General features: G+C 36.5%; 3 protein-coding genes across 7 annotated transcripts; all 3 read left to right on the top strand.

Annotated features, from left to right (window-relative positions):
* The first annotated feature begins 316 nt into the window (after nt 1-316).
* On the top strand, nt 317-4,366 carry LOC108111191 (ubiquitin carboxyl-terminal hydrolase CYLD). 5 transcript variants are annotated; one of them, XM_017220580.2, is made up of 11 exons: nt 317-464; nt 876-1,052; nt 1,112-1,329; nt 2,283-2,514; nt 2,577-2,752; nt 2,817-2,971; nt 3,031-3,249; nt 3,306-3,540; nt 3,599-3,740; nt 3,797-3,993; nt 4,121-4,366. In XM_017220580.2, the coding sequence occupies exons 2-11, from the start codon at nt 892-894 to the stop codon at nt 4,312-4,314; spliced, it is 1,929 nt and encodes a 642-aa protein (XP_017076069.1). In that variant the 5' UTR covers nt 317-464; nt 876-891; the 3' UTR covers nt 4,315-4,366. The 5 variants fall into 5 exon arrangements, with proteins under 5 accessions (XP_017076069.1, XP_017076068.1, XP_017076070.1 ...); XM_017220579.2 differs by having other exon boundaries at nt 317-444; XM_017220581.2 differs by having other exon boundaries at nt 323-431.
* Nucleotides 4,367-5,195: 829 nt separating this feature from the next.
* Nucleotides 5,196-8,052, top strand: LOC108110524 (heart- and neural crest derivatives-expressed protein 2). Its single transcript, XM_017219605.2, has 4 exons — nt 5,196-5,374; nt 5,601-5,797; nt 5,964-6,119; nt 7,907-8,052. The coding sequence occupies exons 1-4, from the start codon at nt 5,284-5,286 to the stop codon at nt 7,985-7,987; spliced, it is 525 nt and encodes a 174-aa protein (XP_017075094.2). The 5' UTR covers nt 5,196-5,283; the 3' UTR covers nt 7,988-8,052.
* Nucleotides 8,053-8,830: 778 nt separating this feature from the next.
* Nucleotides 8,831-19,601, top strand: LOC108110782 (E3 ubiquitin-protein ligase Ufd4). The gene is given in 11 exon segments (XM_017220001.2): nt 8,831-8,976; nt 10,095-10,131; nt 10,869-11,008; nt 11,076-12,789; nt 12,858-13,073; nt 13,075-13,090; nt 13,151-13,369; nt 13,437-16,231; nt 16,234-18,037; nt 18,040-19,015; nt 19,094-19,601. Coding segments are annotated over 9 exon segments (8,163 nt in total). The 5' UTR covers nt 8,831-8,976; nt 10,095-10,131; the 3' UTR covers nt 19,377-19,601.
* Nucleotides 19,602-20,011: the final 410 nt, after the last annotated feature.

The following is a 20,011-nucleotide window of genomic DNA, read 5'->3' on the forward strand; positions in this document are numbered from 1 at the left end:
TTTAAAGTATATTTTATTTTAAATGTAACTACAGCAAACATTCAAAAAGTTAGATTTTCATTTTGCCAAAAGAAATCTTAAAATAATTAACAAAATGATTATTAAATAATTATTTATCATGAAGTCATTTATTGGACATTTAAGAAAAAACTTAATGAACTATTTAATTTTATTTAACTGTCAACTTAATAAATTTTTGCAAAAATATATATTCACAATATTTATTGTTTTTATTTAATTATAAATAATATTAAATATTCTTTATAGGAACACCCCTAACGTTAATTGCCAACTGCAGTGCAATCGATAACAATAATCAGAATTCATTCCAATCGCATTCTAAGACATAAATTGTATTAATACTAAAAAAATTCAAAGATAAAACCACCTTATTATTTGTTTGTCCACAATATATGTTTAGGACGAAAAGTGTAATAAAGTTTGGTAAAATTTAAATTGGTCATGTAACGTTTCTGTTCGTCACAATTTTTGTAAAGTATTGTAGCTTCGATGTTGTGTGTCATTGTTTTTATCAATTTGGGTGAACTTGTAGAGGGTTTGTTATTGTACAAAAATTGTTTTTGCTCTCCTCTTCAGCAAAAACTTTGTGCAACTTTGTTAATTCAAGACGCTAACATTTAAATGTTTGTTAAACATATTTAAAGAAACCCGATTAATTTGCAAACTTGTATACAGTAGCAGTTACTTATATGTACATCAATATAATCAAGGTTGATTTGGGTAAACTGACATAGTCGGTGTTGTAAAATATAATTACTGGGAGGTTTTCCTTTAAAAGTACTTCCCTAGAAAAACAACCAATGACGAATTTCGGTTTGTGTTTCATTTAATTACTAATAAATTGATTTTTTCAGCGTTTAGTTGGAAATAATGAATTCCAAATCCGACCATGAAGGAGAAAAGGAAAAAAAGTTGACCAATACTAATAGGTTTGGGGATTGCCTAGAGAACTATGAGCTATCCAACGAGACCGAAAACAAGGCCCATGTTTACCCAAAGAAGATTCCCAACAGAAAAAATGGAATATTAAAGTAGGTGACCCTGATTTTATAGTTTTTAGATATATAGCTAATCAATTTCCAATATTTAGAAACACCGATGCCAACCACGGTACTGTGGAAAATCCCTATCACGAGGATGTGGATTTGGCGGACATTCTTGGAACGAATTGGCCAAAACGAGCTGGAGCAGCTGCTATGATTTTAAATAACAAAAGCAAAACAGTGACTGAATCTATTGGGTGCGAAGATGCCATAAAGAAGCCAGCTTCCCCTATCTTAGTAAAACCAGAGCCAGAGGAACCCTTACGTAAGTATACGCTACGGGAAATCCCCGTTTTGATAGGTTAACAACTAATTTTTGTAAGAAGCGATAAGGGGAGCCCTTTATTGAAGTATGAATGAACACGTGTCTTATTTAACCAATAATGTTTACAAAATTTAAGTTTATTTTAAAGAATTTAAATATGTAGCTTACCATTCACACAAAAATATGTATATCTACATTAAACACTTCTTCCATTTTTGATTTTACTTTCTTTGTCTAATATTTGAATTACCAAAAATATAACTTTAACAAGTTAATTAGATTAGTTAAGATAAATAGCCTGTAATTGTGTACAACTTTCAAGTGGTATAGTCTCAGCTACAGGAAAATATTGCTGAAAGCTATAAGAAAATGTATTTAATTTCCTTCTAGTCATTTTTGGCACATTAACCATGATTAGTATTATAATTTTCTTTTAGCACTGCGACAAACAAATTTTTAAAGACATATTTGCCGATATATTACAGTTCTTTGTAAGTTTTTCGTTCACTTTGCTATCTTGCAAAACATCAGAGATAGAAAATGTGTTATATTTTTAGATTGCCGGCCAAATACATATATTCTATTTACGTTCACGTAAAATGCTAGTGCTTTGAGTTGATATATGCAGTTTGTTGAGGAGTTTTATTTGCGTTGGAAATTGTCAAAGTCGTTTTTTTCTTAGCAAATATTTTAATTAAAAACAAACCTTTCTTTTTGCGGTTATTGAAAATGAATCTTTATCAAAAAGTATTGTCTAATGAGTCTGATATCCACCACAATATCCCATTAACTGTACTGGAATTTTATTCACCTGATTGCACGTCCGATGAACCGGGTATGTTCGATTACGAAACCGTAGCACGATTAAAACATTTTAGGGGGAATCTTAATCTGGTCTAGCAAATCTCTTAATCAATAACTTTCAATTATTTTTGTTTTGATTTTTATTTAAGGTTTTACAATCGCTGACTATCAGCCTCTGATTGAAATACCAGGAACAGAACTAGCAATTGGTTCCCTTGTAGAAGTCTCGAATACTGGTGTGTGTGAAGATCTATATGGCGTTATAAGATGGATTGGCATCCCTCCAGGTTCACCGCGAAATGTACTCGTTGGAATAGAGGTTGAAGATGAATCTAACTTGAAAAATGTTGTGACATCGGATGGAAGGCATAATGGCGTTCGGTACGTTGGTATTATTTATATTTCCATACTCAACTTTACCTTTTATTTTATTATTATTTTAGACTATTTACTTGCCATGATGGTCGTGCTATTTTTGTACCAGCCAATAGATGCACTGCTGATCGGCGATTTGCTGATGTAGACAACAGTATTTCTGCAAACAGAGTTTCCAACAATCATGCAAAAAAATTTGGCGTCGCTGACTGTCCTGCTATTTATGGCTCGATACCTCCATTGGGTAATCTAGGAATATTAAATATTGCACATAGTGTCAAAAATATACTTATAGATTTTTTTTTTAGAAATTCACAACTCCGAGGAACTTGCAGGAATTTGTGGGAAGTTTAAAGGAATACAAGGACACCACAATTCCTGCTATCTTGACGCAACACTTTTTTCGATGTTCACATTCACCAGTGTATTTGATTCAATTCTGTACAGACATCCGGGACCACAAGTTAGATAATTGAATTCTTTGCCTGCACTCGTAACAAAACATAATTTTTTTTCCGATAGGACATTCGTAATTATAGTGAAGTTCAGAAGGTTTTGCGTGATGAAATCGTGAATCCATTGAGAAAAAATGTTTTTGTTCGATCCGACCGTGTGATGAAACTTCGCGAACTATTGGACCAGCTTAGTTCTGTTAGCGGTCTCACCTGCGAGGAGAAAGATCCTGAAGAGTTCCTAAATAGTTTGCTCTCACAAATTATGCGAGTTGAGCCGTTTTTAAAGGTAAATCCATTAACAGTTTTTGAACTCCCAATCTAAACCAGTAAAATATTTATTAGCTAAGCTCAGGACAAGATTCTTATTTTTACCAACTATTTGTTGAGAAGGATGAAAAGTTAACTTTGCCGAGTGTCCAACAACTGTTTGAACAAAGCTTTCACTCTTCGGATATAAAACTTAAGGAGGTTCCATCTTGTTTTATCATACAAATGCCTCGTTTCGGAAAAAACTATAAGATGTATCCTCGAATATTGCCTTCGCAAGTACTTGATGTAACAGACATAATTGAAAATTGTAAGTTTTATAATTTATACTATCTTACTTAATGATCAATAATACACTGCACATTCAGCACCGCGACAGTGCTCTCTATGTGGCAAGCTGGCTGAGTACGAGTGTCGAGATTGCTTTGGTAGCCTGCAAGCTGGCTCAGGACTTGAATGCACCGCGTTTTGTCCCAAATGTCTTAAGACATTTCACTCCCACATAAAAAGGTTTAATAGTTTAAATTATAATGTAAAATCCTTTTAAAACTTAAAACTTTTTTTAGAACTAACCATGTTTCAAAAAAGATATTCAGTCCGAAAGAGTTTAGAATCATGGCCGAGCACATGGTTGTTCCGCGATTGTATATGGAATTGTTTGCAGTCGTTTGCATAGAAACGTCTCATTATGTGGCGTTCGTAAAGTCCGGTTCTGGACCCGATGCACCGTGGTGCTTCTTTGATTCTATGGCTGATAGAAAAGGTGAGTTTTTTATAATTTATATTTTATACCTTTCTTCTCCTTTTTCTCAGAAATTGTATTTTGTATTCGTACTATGGCTTTCATTGACCTAACTAATTTCTTTTCATTTATGCTAATATTATTTCAGGTGAACAGAATGGATACAATATACCTGAAATTACGTGTGTTCCAGAATTAACACAGTGGCTCTCAGAAGAAGGCGCACGATCTATAAATGAAACTTCAACGAACGATAAAGTATTACCTGAACACGCTAAGCGTATTTTTTGCGATGCCTATATGTGTCTGTACCAAAGCACAGATATTATGATGTACCATTAGAACAAATTTATCTATAATAAACATGAATGAAATAAAATTTTTATAAAAATCACAAAAGTTATTTGTTATATAATTATTTATGGAGACTTTTTTCAGAATGGAAGCACATGTTAAAACCTTTGATATTTTTTTTACTTTTTCTTTCCATGGATTAATTCTCCTTAATTATTATGTTGATAACGATCACTTTTTAAATGCCCTTAAAGTTTAAACTATCATGTAGTTACTTACTACCATGGTTTTACTAGACACTTTAAAATAGACTGAGCTGAAAAGATGGACATGGCTGGGTCGTTATCGCAGTTGAAGATGACTAACAAAAATTTTTATTGGTTTCGACAGCGTGCTGTAAAGTTCCCATTCAAAAGGGGAAGGAATATTGATTATTTTGTGAGGGATATTGTTTCGCTCAAAATATAGCTTTATGTTGGATTACAAAAATAGTAGTAGTAGTGTGTGTAACGATTTCATTTTATAGAAAGTAATAAGTTTAGACAAAATATATATTAATAACTATATATTTATAACAGTGGAAATCTGTATCTAATACAACAATTACAAATTAAGACCAAAATTTAAATGCACAAAATTTATGTGGTAGAGTTGTATGAGAAAGAAACGGAACTGATAGACCGAGTGAATGAAAATGACAGAAACGTAGAGCATCAGACCATGAAAGGCTAGTCAAATCTCGAATATATAGTAATATATACGAGTATGTATATACATACCTACAAAAAAATCTTCAAGTGAACTCTATTGGTCGGCAGAGATATACAAAAAGGCGGCGTTTGCCATTGGTTGATTTTGAGGGAGGATATCCAGATGCTGTTGCTTGTTCATTCAATTACTGGAAAAGTATTTCAGTTACGTCCCAGCCAGCAACGATGATTATGTTCCATACGAACAGCAAAAATGTTGATCTCTAACCGTGAAATTATTTTGAATTTACATAAGTTATATTAAAAAATGTTTAAAAATTCCGTCGCTTTGGGGCGTGATTATTCCACCATGTATTATAACTCAGTATATAATGCATCTACCATGTTTGACATGAAACGTAAATCTATAAATTAGTTTTCCTTCTCTGTGGCCGTGAACTCAATCAATCAAACATGATAATTGAAAATCTGTGAAAATATCTAAAATTATGTTTTAAGCACGACTTCTGTCATGTTGATTGTTATGATAATATAGTTTAATACGCCTTTCGTTTGCTTTCCTTGTTTATACTTGAGTTTTTTAAAATGAATCAATTTGATCAATATGAAATTAACTTGTTTCAGACTCTGAAAGTCAAGTTCAGCAACAGATATATAACGCAAATCACATAGGTTATGTGCCAACCTCAAATACTCGGATAGTTAAGAAGCGAAATACGGCTAACAAAAAGGAGAGAAGGCGCACTCAAAGCATAAACAACGCATTTTCGTACCTTCGAGAAAAGATTCCAAATGTTCCTACAGATACAAAATTATCAAAGGTAACTTAACCGTCGGAGATATACATTTTTTTTATATTTTAAAAGTGAGCAAAAAGCTTTTTGAAAGAATTTTTAAAAGTTATGAAACTTAATATTATATAAGCAATTATGCTCTTTGGAAAGTTTTATTAAAAATACGTGTTTGTTTGTTTGGTTTACTTAACAGATTAAAACATTGAAGTTGGCCATATTGTACATAAACTACTTAGTTAATGTCCTTGATGGAGATCAGGATCCAAAAGGCGGATTTCGAGCAGAACTTAAGCCGGTCAGCCGAAAGATTTGTAGCGAAAAGAAACACTGTTTAAAATCAGAAATTCAAGTAAGAAAAAACTTTTTTTTTGTTTACTAACTTAGTTTTTAATCTCCTTTTCGAAGACTATGCCTACTTTTTAAACATAAGTATCAATTAAAGATACTTTCGAGGCCTTTTAATTTTCCTTGTTTGGCCGCAGTTGTGTTTATCCGCCGGAATTTATTAAATATAAACAGTTTAAATTGTTTTCCTTTAAATAACTTTTGCTTTAAAGGCTTACCGTAAAATCAGTTAGTAACTAAAATGGTGGATATTGTTTTCAGGTGTTATCAATATTTTTTCCTAATCTAAAAATTACTATGGGTTCGAAAATTTCAGTAATATATTCAAAGATTCTGATAAGCATGAGGTTTCCTTTTTAAGGGCGTATTATTTATATATAGGTATATCAAGCGTAATACACGTATATATATATATATTTTAAACAAATCAGCCCTTTTACCATATTGATATCTCTATTTTTTGTATGTTTATGGTATATAGTAGTTTTTTCCCCACCTTCAGTACTTTGTTTCTGCTCTGGGCGGATATCTGAATTGTTTGTTTATTATAAGAAATAAAAGCACTTGACTTTATAAAAAAAAAAACTTCGTTATCTGTTTATTCAAAACAAAAAACCATTCGTAAGCATAGAGCAATTTCCATTGTAATCAGCAAGTAAAAACACGATCAATCGAATTTCCTTAATGGAAATTCAAAGAGCAGTACCATGTTAAGCCTTAACAATCGGAATTCGACATGTAAGACCAGTGACCGCTTGTAAGTTGTACTTTATTGTGCAATTTGGGAAGTGATAAACCGCAGACGCATGCAGGCGTAATTGAGAATTCATGCTTCCCGACTGCCGCCTTCACGAAAAGTGGGGGTGAATTGCTTGAAACATTCATTTAATAGGGCAATCTGGTAATAGATATGGATGCAAGAGACAAGTGCCTAAGTGCTGTTTCAGAAAATATTTAATCCATTAAGGGTTTGATTAATCAAGTGCTTTTCCAGAACACTTATCCGAGATATATAGAAAATTATATAAAGAATAATGCCACATAAAATGAAAGTATTTTTACGTTTTCTACAGAGAAGGAAATAATATGGTTTAAAAAACCATTCAAGAAATAATTTCCATAGATTTGCAAATGACATTAAATTCAAACTGGTCTTTAGCATCACAAATATCATAATTAGCATTGTTTCAACAACTCTTTGGTGTAAGAAAGATTTCCCAATGCCAATTTTTGTAGATGTTCTCTTCATGTGCGCCTTACAAACAATTAGAACTGAACTACATTTCGAAATAAAATAGTAAAGTGTTTCCATAGTGCTTCCGTGCACGTGTTATTTTTTCTTTTTGTTTACTCCTTAATTGTCTATTTGTGGGCACAAGTTGTATACAAAAAAGGAACAATGATCTGTATATAAACAGCATGAGTGCAGACAGAATTTTTTAATTGAAGCTTTGTATATGGATGTGTATAAAATATGTTACCGACTTAGAGTTTTAGAGTTTATCCTACAAATCGAGATTAGATATTTCGGTTACGATATAAAGCTCGCTAAAAAAGTTTCAAGAGTACACAGATTCGAATAAAAATAATAGCAAAATTTAAAAAAAAATTGCAAAAAGTTTCTGTCATAAGGAAACTTAAAAAGAATTAAATGTTATTTAATAAAAAGTAAATAATAAGGAAATTTATTTTTCTTTCTTTACATAATTTTAATAAATTATTATTAGGAAAATGTCCATTTGTAATATAAAGTACATGAAAACCAAAGATTAATACTAGTTTTCATTTCAGAATGTACCCATGTCGACAAAGGGCCGCACAGGTTGGCCCCAAGATGTTTGGGCATCGGAGCTTATTCCAGAGCATAATTAGACTAATTTAATTTATTTAAGATTTATGTCATAATAAATATATGTTTTAATCAAATATAATTTTAAAAAATACAAAATAAATCACACAAGTTTCCTTTTCTGAATGTATTACTAAAAATGGTAAGTTAAAGTATTTGAAAAATTAATTTCAAATTATATTAAAATATATATATGTATGTACATATGTATATTGAGCAAACTTTGCTAGGCTTAGTTAATTCTCCTTCCTTGTTGGATCCTCATGTAAACCAATAATACTGCATCATAAAATATTATTTCTTTCATACATACATAACATACATACATATGTGTAAATGGTTCACTTAGACTTGGACTTCAATTAGTCAAAACTAAATTAAAGTACATTACATACATATATGTATGAACAATATTAATATAAAAATGTATTTCCTTATAATTTACGGTTTCGATGAACTCCCAGTAGTCCGGGAACACAGGAAAAATAAAACATGGTTCACATTTACGTGAGCTAATGAAAAGGTCTCTGATATTATTTAAATCCTCGTTAGAAATTTTTAAGTAAACTAAAAATAAAGTTACTTATACTTCCCTTTTTTATTTAATAATCACATTCACTGCAGTTGCCATTTGGCGTTTTACCAAAATGAAACAAATTTTCTTGTACGTTATTCTTGTTTTCAATGAAAAAAAACCGGTTTCTTATAATTAAATGGGATATGTGAACTAAACTTATTCGATTCCAAGCTCCTTAGCGTTGGGAGCCAAATTTGTAGCATTATTATTCTTTTGTGTGAATACCCCAAGCTTATGTTCTCGATAATAATCTAATATCGATAGGTCAGTTATGAGTATCGTCTGACTGTCATCTCTATAATCAATTTTCGAGCTGCTGGATATTTGTGTGAATAAAAATAGTGTGGTGTATTGAGTAACTGTTGAAAAGCTTTAAAAAAGCAGCTTTAAAAAGGTTCCAAGCACTAGCAAAATATTTAATATAATGCAAAAAAGGTAGATTATCTCGGTTTAATAAGATTTTGATCAAAATTGTTATATTTCTATGTGTGTGTGTATGTGCCTAAACAGACACGACACTAATGTTAATAAATAATGAACAATTACATTACGTACACATGTTTTCGTGTTGGTACACATATGTATTGTGAAATGCGTACAGGCTTTGTCAAAGACAATGGTTATTACAACTGCGTTTTTATGTAACTCTCAAGTAGTTTTGGTTTCAGAAAAGAAAAGTCTTTAAATTATACATACACAACTGGAATTTGGTTGAGGGCGAAGAAAAGAGAAGTGTCATCATTCTTCTTCTATTCAAAATTGGTGCATTTGTTGAACAAAATTCAAATTCATTAGAGCTGTGCACTTCTACCTGTTTAGTTACCTTTTCTATATTTTTAAAACGTAAAATGTGAGCTCTATCCGGAAATCATCTAGAAAAAAATATAGTGTGAATATAAAATGAAATTACATATATATACATTTGAATGTGTGTGTATATATCTGTAATTACCAATGTATGTTTATACATTTAATTTTTACTGTTTTATTAAAAAAAGGTCTTATCTTCAATAAAAACAGTTTATATACATAACAACATTATGACCTGACAAAATCGAACTTATCGCGGAGAAATTGTTGGAGCTGAGATGGTACAACGCAGTTTCCCTCCAACTATCTCTTTGTTTGCCATGTGTGCATTTGGCAAATCAGGTTACTTAAAATGGAATAATATTTTATCCAATTGGTGAGCCCAGTATCGCCAATAAATCTTTATAAGAATGATGAAATACCTGTTTTCTCATTAGAAATATTTTGCAGATTTATTTTTGAACTATAAAAAGTTTAATTGAATTCATTTTTTGAAAAAAAAAACTAATCTATTACTAGTGTGATTTCTATGAGTGTTTTCCATTTTTATTTGTCGTTAGCTGTTTGTTTGCCAATTGAAAAATGCCTAGCAACCCGAAATTATCCTTTTACCTAGACAGAATCATTATTTCGGCAGTCAAACATTGTTATTACTTGTTCAATTAGGTTCGCTTAATATTTACAAATCTAGCTATTATATTAGTATCTAATACATTTAAAAAATTTTTCTTATCTTTTTCCAGTTTTGGCTAAGAAGCATAAATCAAATTTCGATTTGCGGTAAGTGTAGCATAACTATATTTAGTTCTAAGTAAAAGTTTAGAGTGATATTTAGATATACTGATAATTATCGAAGTCGAACTTTAATTACAATAATAATAAAAAAAAGTATAGATATATATATATATATAGTATATGTAAAATATATAGTCTATACAATTTAAAATAATTTTAAATTTATATTATTTTAATAAATCAGGTTATGTTGGTTAATCAAATGTTCTCAATTAACAATCTTTACAAATCAATTCAGTTGCTTTGGTTTAGTCATAGTTTTTACGTACTGTAATGAGCTATCGCATGACTAATATATAAACCGATGCATCACGGTGAGGGGAAAATGCTAACCAATTCACTTACAATCTATATATAAAATGTCTAAGATAATTAGTATTTCAGAATATTTAATAATACGTTTTATTTAAATAAGGATCAAGCCAATCTATCTATTTAGAGAACAGTTAACATTCAAAAATGTTTAAAATGCAGGTCATACAAACTTAACAAAACTTGACGAGAAATATATTACTTTTCCAGTCTTAAAAACTTATATGTTCTGTAGTACTTTGAATCAGTTTAATAAATAAATAATGAATAAATTTATTTCATTGTGTAGCACGAAAGAAAGCCATTTAAAAGCCCGTGCGTGTTTATTGCTTTGTGTTTTAGCTGTCAATATCTGAATAATAGTCACAGCTCAAAAGTCAATATTCAAAATTTTGTTGTTTACCTCACAGATGGGCGATGTCGACCCCGAGACGCTGTTGGAATGGTTGTCCATGGGACAAGGAGATGAGCGGGACATGCAATTGATTGCACTGGAGCAGCTGTGTATGCTGCTTCTGATGTCTGATAATGTAGATCGATGCTTTGAAAGGTATTTGCAAATAGCATTCACACTTTATTTAACATTTGAAGACATATTTCCATATTTCACACTTTAGTTGTCCCCCTCGGACATTTTTACCGGCGCTGTGCAAGATATTCCTGGATGAACTTGCACCTGAAAATGTACTCGAGGTCACTGCGCGAGCAATCACCTATTACCTGGATGTTTCGGCGGAGTGCACCAGGCGGATTGTTTCAATCGATGGAGCAATCAAAGCCATCTGCAATCATCTTGTGGTTGCGGACCTATCATCTCGCACATCTCGCGATCTTGCTGAGCAGTGTATAAAAGTGCTCGAGCTTATTTGCACCCGAGAAGCTGGCGCTGTATTCGAGGGCGGTGGCCTTAACTGTGTCCTGTCCTTTATCCGGGACTGCGGCTCGCAGGTCCACAAGGACACCTTACACTCGGCCATGTCCGTTGTATCCAGGCTCTGCACCAAGGTGGAACCTAACACTCCCTGCATTCAGAATTGTGTCGAGAGTCTGAGTACTCTGTTGCAACACGAGGACCCAATGGTATCAGACGGCGCACTTAAATGCTTTGCCTCCGTGGCAGACCGATTCACACGAAAATGGGTTGATCCAGCCCCCCTGGCAGAATATGGGTTAACCACAGAATTGTTAAAGCGTCTAAAAAGTGTAGGAGGAAACACACACTCATCATTATCGACAACCGGAGCTCAGCCGTCTGGCCAATCCGCTGCAACCTCAAACTCTGATGCAATCAATGAGAACGTTGCGGGAACTGCAACCATTTCCAACAGCACCAAAGTAAAGCCAACCGATGCCGCTGCATCCCCGCAATCAATATCAACTACGATTTCCCTGTTGTCCACGCTTTGCCGTGGATCACCCTCTATCACCCATGACATCCTGAGATCCCAGCTGGCTGATGCCCTCGAAAGGGCCCTGCAAGGCGATGAGCGATGCGTGCTGGACTGCATGCGATTCGCAGATCTCTTGCTATTACTTTTGTTCGAAGGGCGCCAGGCGCTAAATCGAGGAAGTAACAACCCAAATCAAGGGCAGTTGGCGCCCCGACCTAGACGTAATAATACTAATACCGATCGAACGCATCGCCAGCTGATCGATTGCATACGATCAAAAGACTCTGAGGCTCTTCGCGAAGCCATCGAATCAGGTGGCATTGACGTGAACTGTATGGATGATGTCGGTCAGACCCTTCTCAACTGGGCTTCAGCCTTTGGCACCTTAGAAATGGTAGAATATTTGTGCGAGAAGGGAGCTGATGTTAATAAGGGCCAACGAAGTTCTTCCCTTCACTATGCCGCATGTTTTGGTCGCCCGGCTATTGCTAAAATCCTGCTGAAATTTGGAGCCTATCCGGATCTGCGAGATGAAGATGGCAAAACTCCATTAGATAAAGCACGCGAACGGTTGGATGACGGACATCGAGAAGTGGCAGCAATTTTACAGTCACCGGGGGAGTGGATGTCTCCTGATCACTCGCTTCTAAACAAAGATGGAAAGAAATACACACTCATGGAACCACGTGGTGATCCTGAAATGGCGCCCATTTACTTAAAGGTGCTTCTGCCTATATTTTGTCGAACCTTCTTGGGATCCATGCTGGGCAGCGTCCGGCGAGCAAGTTTGGCCCTGATAAAAAAGATTGTACAATACGCGTACCCGACGGTACTGCAAAGTCTAAGCGAAACCAGTTTCAGCGAAGATGCAGCTTCTAGTTCGGGGCAAAATGGTGGAAACCTGCTAATTGAGGTTGTCGCCAGTGTCTTAGACAACGAGGTAAACATTTATATATTTATTTTATATATTAAAACATTTTAAATAATTTATGTTTAAACCATTTTCAGGATGATGACGACGGTCATTTAATTGTTTTAAACATTATTGAGGAAATTATGTGTAAGACACAAGAGGAATTTCTTGACCATTTTGCTAGACTTGGAGTTTTTGCAAAAGTTCAAGCCCTGATGGACACTGATGCAGAGGAATTGTATGTGCAGTTGCCAGGAAGCTCGGAAGAGACAGTTCCAACGCAAAGATCTTCGACTAGCCTTGTAGTCACACCCGAGATCAACTTCAGGTATAATAACATATTTTTTGATTTGAGGTGTTTACTCATCCATTGAAAAATTCAATTTAGATGATCCCATGGAGGACGCAAAAGAGATATTACAAGGGAAACCTTATCACTGGAGAGAGTGGAGCATTTGCAGGGGCCGAGATTGCTTGTACGTCTGGTCAGACTCTGTAGCGCTAGAGCTATCGAATGGCTCAAATGGATGGTTCCGTTTTATAATAGATGGAAAACTAGCAACGATGTACTCCAGTGGAAGCCCTGAAAACGGAAACGATAGTTCTGGTAATTTGAAATTAAAAATAAAAAATTACTTTTTACTTACCATACATATATTTTAATATCTTTTCAGAAAATCGGGGTGAATTTCTCGAGAAACTAATGCGTGCCCGTTCCTGCGTAATTCCAGGAGTTGTATCTCAGCCCATTTTGCCAACTGCGAGTGCACTTCGACTGGTTGTGGGGAACTGGGTCCTGCAGTCGCATAAAACAAATCAACTTCAAATTCACAACACGGAAGGCCACCAAGTTACCATACTGCAGGATGATTTGCCTGGATTTATTTTTGAAAGTAATCGAGGAACGAAGCACACCTTTACGGCAGAAACTGTCTTGGGTCCCGATTTCGCCTCTGGTTGGTCAACAGCTAAGAAAAAGCGCAATAAGTCCAAGACAGAAGGTCAAAAGTTCCAAGTTCGAAATTTATCACGGGAAATTTACAACAAATATTTCAAATCGGCCCAAACTGTCCCTCGGGGAGCAGTGGCAATACTTACGGACATAGTGAAGCAAATCGAGATATCTTTTGAGGAACAGCACATGGCACCAAATGGGAATTGGGAAACAACATTATCTGAGGCCCTAATGAAGCTGTCTCAACTAATTCACGAAGATGGTGTCGTGAGCGCGTATGAAATGCATTCATCGGGATTGGTACAAGCATTGGTGGCCGTTTTGTCTGTAAACCATTGGGAAAATAATTCCCCGCGCTGCAAGCGAAACAAAATGCAAAAACAACGAGTTTCCGTATTTAAGAAGTGTATATTAGAGGATGACGCTGAGTCCGCAACCAATAAGCCAAGAACTAAAAGTACTGCAAGTATTTTAATTCAAAAACTTGTGTCGGTTTTGGAAAGCACAGAAAAGCTACCAGTGTACTTGTACGACACTCCGTGCACTGGTTATAGTTTGCAAATTCTGCAGAAACGACTTCGTTTCCGTTTAGAGCGTGCAGAATGCGAAAGTACTTTATTCGACCGATCGGGACGAACTCTAAAAATGGAACCTTTGGCAACAATTGGACAACTTTCTAAGTATCTCTTGAAAATGGTGGCCAAACAATGGTACGATCTTGACCGGTCTACATACTTTTATTTAAAAAAAATACGAGAGCATAGGACCGGAACCGTGTTTGCACATTCATTTGATTTCGATGAAGATGGTTTGTTGTTCTACATTGGCTCTAATGCAAAAACTTGCGATTGGGTTAACCCAGCACAATATGGTCTTGTGCAAGTTACCAGTTCTGAAGGGAAAAACTTACCATATGGAAAACTGGAAGATATTCTATCTCGCGACAGTATCTCACTCAATTGTCATACCAAGGACAACAAAAAGGCCTGGTTCGCCATTGATTTGGGGGTCTATATCATCCCTACTGCTTACACGCTTCGACATGCTCGCGGATATGGAAGGTCGGCTTTGAGAAATTGGCTACTCCAGGGTTCCAAGGATGGTTTAAGTTGGACAACACTGAGTTCACATGTAGATGACAAGAGCCTCATGGAGCCCGGTAGCACTGCCACATGGCCAATTACCTGTGTAACTGACGATTCCGTGAGGTATCGCCACATTAGAATCCAACAAAATGGCCGTAATGCTTCCGGACAGACCCATTACTTAAGTTTGAGCGGTTTTGAGATCTATGGTCGCGTTGTGGGAGTTGCTGATGATATAGGAAAGAGTGCCAAGGAAGCTGAGGCCAAAATAAGGCGCGAGAGACGGCAGATTAGAGCTCAGCTCAAGCATATGACCACCGGTGCTAGAGTAATTCGAGGTGTTGACTGGCGATGGGAGGATCAGGACGGATGTGCCGAGGGCACAATTACCGGAGAAATACACAACGGCTGGATCGATGTGAAGTGGGACCATGGCGTACGCAACTCCTACCGCATGGGAGCCGAAGGAAAGTACGATTTGAAATTGGCTGATTGTGAATATCTTTCCGTCTTCGAGGGAAACCAGTCAATGGTTACTGCGAATACAACTGCAAAAATAAATGAGAAAGGAAACACACTCACCTCACGAAAATCGAGTTCTACTCCATCCCTGCCCGAAGCCACGGAGAAGAACCAAAACCCGGAAGGTGCTTCCAACCAAACTGTTTCGGCGGATAACTTGGCCTGGAAACAGGCCGTAGAGACCATTGCAGAGAACGTATTTGCTTCGGCTAAGACACAGATTATTTCAAACCAACTTGCTATGAATACATCTTCCTCCAGAGAAGCTAGAGGTAAGCACAAGGAGTCGGGCACAAACCAAATGCATAAAGATAATATTAGTGGACCCTCACCATTGAGCCGAGAGTTAGATCACATTTCAGATCTGTCTGCAATCAACAATTCTACTATTAACTCAAGTATTGTGTCCGACTTAGCTACTATTTCGGAGAATTTATCTTTAGCTGAATTATCCAAAGAAAATATATGCAGCGTCCTTGCACCTTCATTCAAACCAGCAGAGAACATTACTGCGAGTCAAAGCTCGAGTCTTCCTGAAGCACAGAGTTCGTCTCCGCGCGAGAGCGATATCAAAAACATATCCAATATTGAAGAGAACAATAAGATGAACGCCAACAACTCGGTGAATAAGATATCTAAGGACCTTCTCGCGAATCTCCGAACCTCGAATATTGGAAGCTGTCAACCGGTCACCCAACTCTCCACCGAGGCCCTCGAAATGATCGACAAAATGCGTGATGGCGTGGATATGATACGGAACAATTCCAATAATATTCTTTCCACGGATACTTTCCCAGTGCCATGCACAAATGTGGCAGTCGGTATTAAAAAGACCCCCAAAGCTCAGTCTCTGATAAATGCCGATAATACGAATCAGAAGCAAATTATAGTTGGGAACGAAGAATTGCCCCCAGCAAGAGTTCCAAGAAACCCAGTGTTACTTTGAAACCAGCCCAGCAGCCAAATGCAGTGCTATCAATAGTGGATATCAAGGATCAGCAAAGTGCATCCGAAAATGTTTCTGTTCCCAGCCAGATGAGTATAAGTGTTCCTAATCTGACAACTACATCAGCTTCAGAGGTTCCTTCGACATCAGAGGTAGCCACCCACACTGGTTTGCTTGAGACATTTGCTGCCATTGCTCGTCGTCGTACCTCCCAAGGTACCAATATACAGGATAACCAGATTATGAATGCGGATGTTAATGTCAACGAGCACGGAGATCAGAATGCCTCCGGCTCGTTTCTCGGTCACTCGGTAACCAGTTTAGTTAAGCTGGCATTGTCAAGTAATTTCCCTTCGGGACTGCTCAGCACCGCCCAAAGCTATCCAAGCTTATCTTCGAATAATAGCGAAAATATAGCTGCATCAAACCCATCAAATACTTCTACAGGACAGCAATCGGCATCCACCATAAATCATACCCTAACAATGAGTCTAACATCTACATCAAGTGATAGTGAGCAAGTATCATTGGAGGACTTCTTAGAGAGTTGCAGAGCGCCAGCTTTATTGGGAGACTTGGACGATGAGGACGACATGGATGAAGACAACGATGAAGAGGAGAACGAAGACGAATACGAAGAGGTTGGAAACACTCTTCTCCAAGTAATGGTTTCCAGAAACCTTCTTACCTTCATGGATGATGAGCCTTTGGAGAACAGGTTAGTTGGTGTGACCAAACGCAAGTCTTGGGACGACGAGTTTGTCCTGAAGAGACAGTTTTCCGCTTTGATACCCGCATTCGATCCGCGACCGGGTCGCACAAATGTGAACCAAACTTCCGATTTGGAAATATCTCCCATTGGCGTTGAATTGCCCAAACCTCAGCAAAGCGGACCTGAGACTATTGAACAGCCCTTGCTTGGTTTAAAATTGCGGGGTCCTGGAATCGGAGGTATTCCCGAAGTCGAAATCGACTTGAGCAACACAGACTGGACCATATTCAGAGCCGTACAAGAATTACTGCAGTGCAGCCAGTTGAACAAGTTGGACAAATTCCGAAAAATATGGGAGCCCACATACACCATTGTGTACCGGGAGGTCTCACCCGAGGCACCGGAAAGCACTGCCTTGGAGTCGGAGGAATTTCCCCAAACGCCGGACGTATCATCAAAGAGCGGTGCATCAACTTTGTCCCCCAACTCTCCTATGCATATCGGGTTTAATGTAGCCGATAATAATTTGTGCTCTGTTGACGATGTACTAGAGCTGCTCACTCAAATCAATGGTCTCAATCAATCCGAAATCGACTCGGATGTCAAAGAAAATGCCGTTTCTTTGTTGTCCGAAGATCTATTTATCAGCAAGAAAATAACCAACAAACTGCAACAGCAAATTCAGGATCCATTGGTGCTATCAAGCAATGCATTACCGAATTGGTGCGAAAACTTGAACCAATCTTGCCCGTTCCTATTTCCGTTCGAGACCAGACAGCTATACTTTAACTGCACATCGTTTGGAGCATCGCGCAGCATCGTGTGCCTACAATCTCAGCGTGATGTGACTGTGGAGCGTCAGAGGATACCCATCATGAGTCCCCGGCGGGATGACCACGAATTCCGCATTGGCCGCCTTAAACACGAACGCGTTAAAGTACCACGAAACGAGGATTTGCTTAAATGGGCAATGCAGGTGATGAAGACGCACTGCAATCGAAAGTCCGTGTTGGAGGTGGAGTTTTTGGATGAGGAAGGAACTGGCTTGGGACCTACTTAGAGTTCTACGCCTTGGTGGCTGCCGAGATTCAACGTTCCGACCTCTGTATGTGGCTGTGTGATGATGACTTAGGCGAGGATACCGAAAGCTCACGGGAAGACACGAAAAGCAATTCGAAACCTGTTGGGTATTACGTAAATCGTAGGGAGCACGGAATATTCCCAGCACCACTTCCGCAAAATACCGAAATATCTGAGAAAGTTTTAAAATACTTCTGGTTTTTTGGCGTTTTTGTGGCAAAAGTTTTGCAGGATATGCGTCTAGTAGATATACCTTTATCAACATCATTTCTTCAATTGCTTTGTCATAACAAAGTATTATCTCGTAATCTTCAAAAGGTTATTTCGGATAGGCGAAACGGCGATATTTCTGTCGTATCCGAAGAATCAGATATAGTAGAAACCTGCACCGAACTACTACGAACTGATTGTAATAAGTCCAATGCATTCGGGGGAATTCTATCATTAGAAAATTTGAAAGAAATAGATCCAACTCGTTATCAATTCCTACAAGAAATGCAAAATCTATTAATGCGAAAGCAGTCAATTGAGTTTGACGATAATATCAGCGCTGAAAAGAAACAAGAACTTATTGACGAGCTTAAGTTGCACACCCAAAATGGTTTGGAGGTGTCTCTTGATGACTTGGCCCTTACGTTCACGTATCTGCCTAGTTCCTCGATTTATGGATATACCCAGGCTGAACTTCTGCCGAATGGCTCATCTGTGAATGTCACCATCGACAACTTGGAAGCATATTGCGAACTCCTTATGAACTTCATCCTGCAGGACGGAATCGCTCAACAAATGAAGGCCTTCAGTGATGGATTTAACGAAGTGTTCCCCCTTAAAAAGTTGGCAGCCTTTACTCCTTCAGAAGCACGAATGATGATTTGTGGAGAACAGTTCCCCCATTGGAGCCGAGAAGACATTATTTCATTTACTGAACCAAAACTTGGCTACAACAAAGACAGGTATGGTTCTCCATTCCAATATTGAATTTATATTCGATCATCCATTTTTACTAACTAATCCAAAATTTTTTTTTTCAGTCCTGGGTTCCAACGCTTTGTTAATGTTTTATTAAGTATGTCGGGAGACGAAAGGAAAGCTTTTCTCCAATTCACAACTGGATGCAGTAGCCTGCCTCCAGGTGGACTTGCAAACTTACATCCCAGACTGACCGTTGTTCGAAAGGTAGATGCTGGCGTTGGAAGCTATCCATCCGTAAACACCTGCGTTCACTACCTAAAGCTTCCGGATTACCCAACTGAAGAGATCATGAAAGAGCGCTTGTTAACAGCAACTAAAGAAAAGGGGTTTCATTTAAATTAAACAATTTATTGTACTCGATATTCAAGTTAATAAAATTTGAACCTTTTGTTATTTAAAGCTTACTGTTTAATAACATTATAAGCGATATTGTAAATATCTTAACTGTTCAAATTTAATCTTTATATGTATGTAAGATTTGATATATTGAATAAGGTTACTTATACCTAAAGTCCGGCCTATTGTTTCAAAATTTAATTTAGCCAGTAAAATGGTAACTAAAATCAATATTTTTTATTTAATCTTTTCTTTCAAGGTAAGGATTTATTTATCGGGTTCTAATTTGACTATTATAAAACAATGAAAAGCATTAGTTATCATTATTTAGATAAATTTGTTTTTTTATTATTATTTTTGCAATGTTCATCTTTTAAATAACTTTATTTCTTCAGATGTTTTGCTAATTCAAATTTTAAAATGTTCATACTCATCTGTTTGATGGAAATTTTCCTGTTCAAACGTACAAAATGTAGAAAAATTCTAGATTCTTAACAATTTATTTTATTTTTGGCATATGAGCAAACACAAGTTACTTCAAGAAGTAAATAATTGTTGGAGTACTCGACTATATCGCTCTTAATTTTGCATCTCAAAAATTTGTTTTTAAAATACATTTTTCTACAAAGAAGTTAAACAGA

Source organism: Drosophila eugracilis, unplaced genomic scaffold (assembly GCF_018153835.1).
Source record: "Drosophila eugracilis isolate 14026-0451.02 unplaced genomic scaffold, ASM1815383v1 contig_445, whole genome shotgun sequence".
Taxonomy (NCBI): domain Eukaryota; kingdom Metazoa; phylum Arthropoda; class Insecta; order Diptera; family Drosophilidae; genus Drosophila; species Drosophila eugracilis.

Bases quoted from the DNA above. Each gene is read 5' to 3' on its own strand.
- LOC108110524 (XM_017219605.2), top strand. From the start codon at position 5,284: ATGTTTAAAAATTCCGTCGCTTTGGGGCGTGATTATTCCACCATGTAT. The intron at 5,798-5,963 runs GTAACTTAACCG...TTTACTTAACAG, and splicing joins CAGATACAAAATTATCAAAG to ATTAAAACATTGAAGTTGGC. The intron at 6,120-7,906 runs GTAAGAAAAAAC...TTTTCATTTCAG, and splicing joins GTTTAAAATCAGAAATTCAA to AATGTACCCATGTCGACAAA.
- LOC108111191 (XM_017220580.2), top strand. From the start codon at position 892: ATGAATTCCAAATCCGACCATGAAGGAGAAAAGGAAAAAAAGTTGACC. The intron at 3,250-3,305 runs GTAAATCCATTA...AATATTTATTAG, and splicing joins GAGTTGAGCCGTTTTTAAAG to CTAAGCTCAGGACAAGATTC. The intron at 3,994-4,120 runs GTGAGTTTTTTA...ATATTATTTCAG, and splicing joins TTCTATGGCTGATAGAAAAG to GTGAACAGAATGGATACAAT.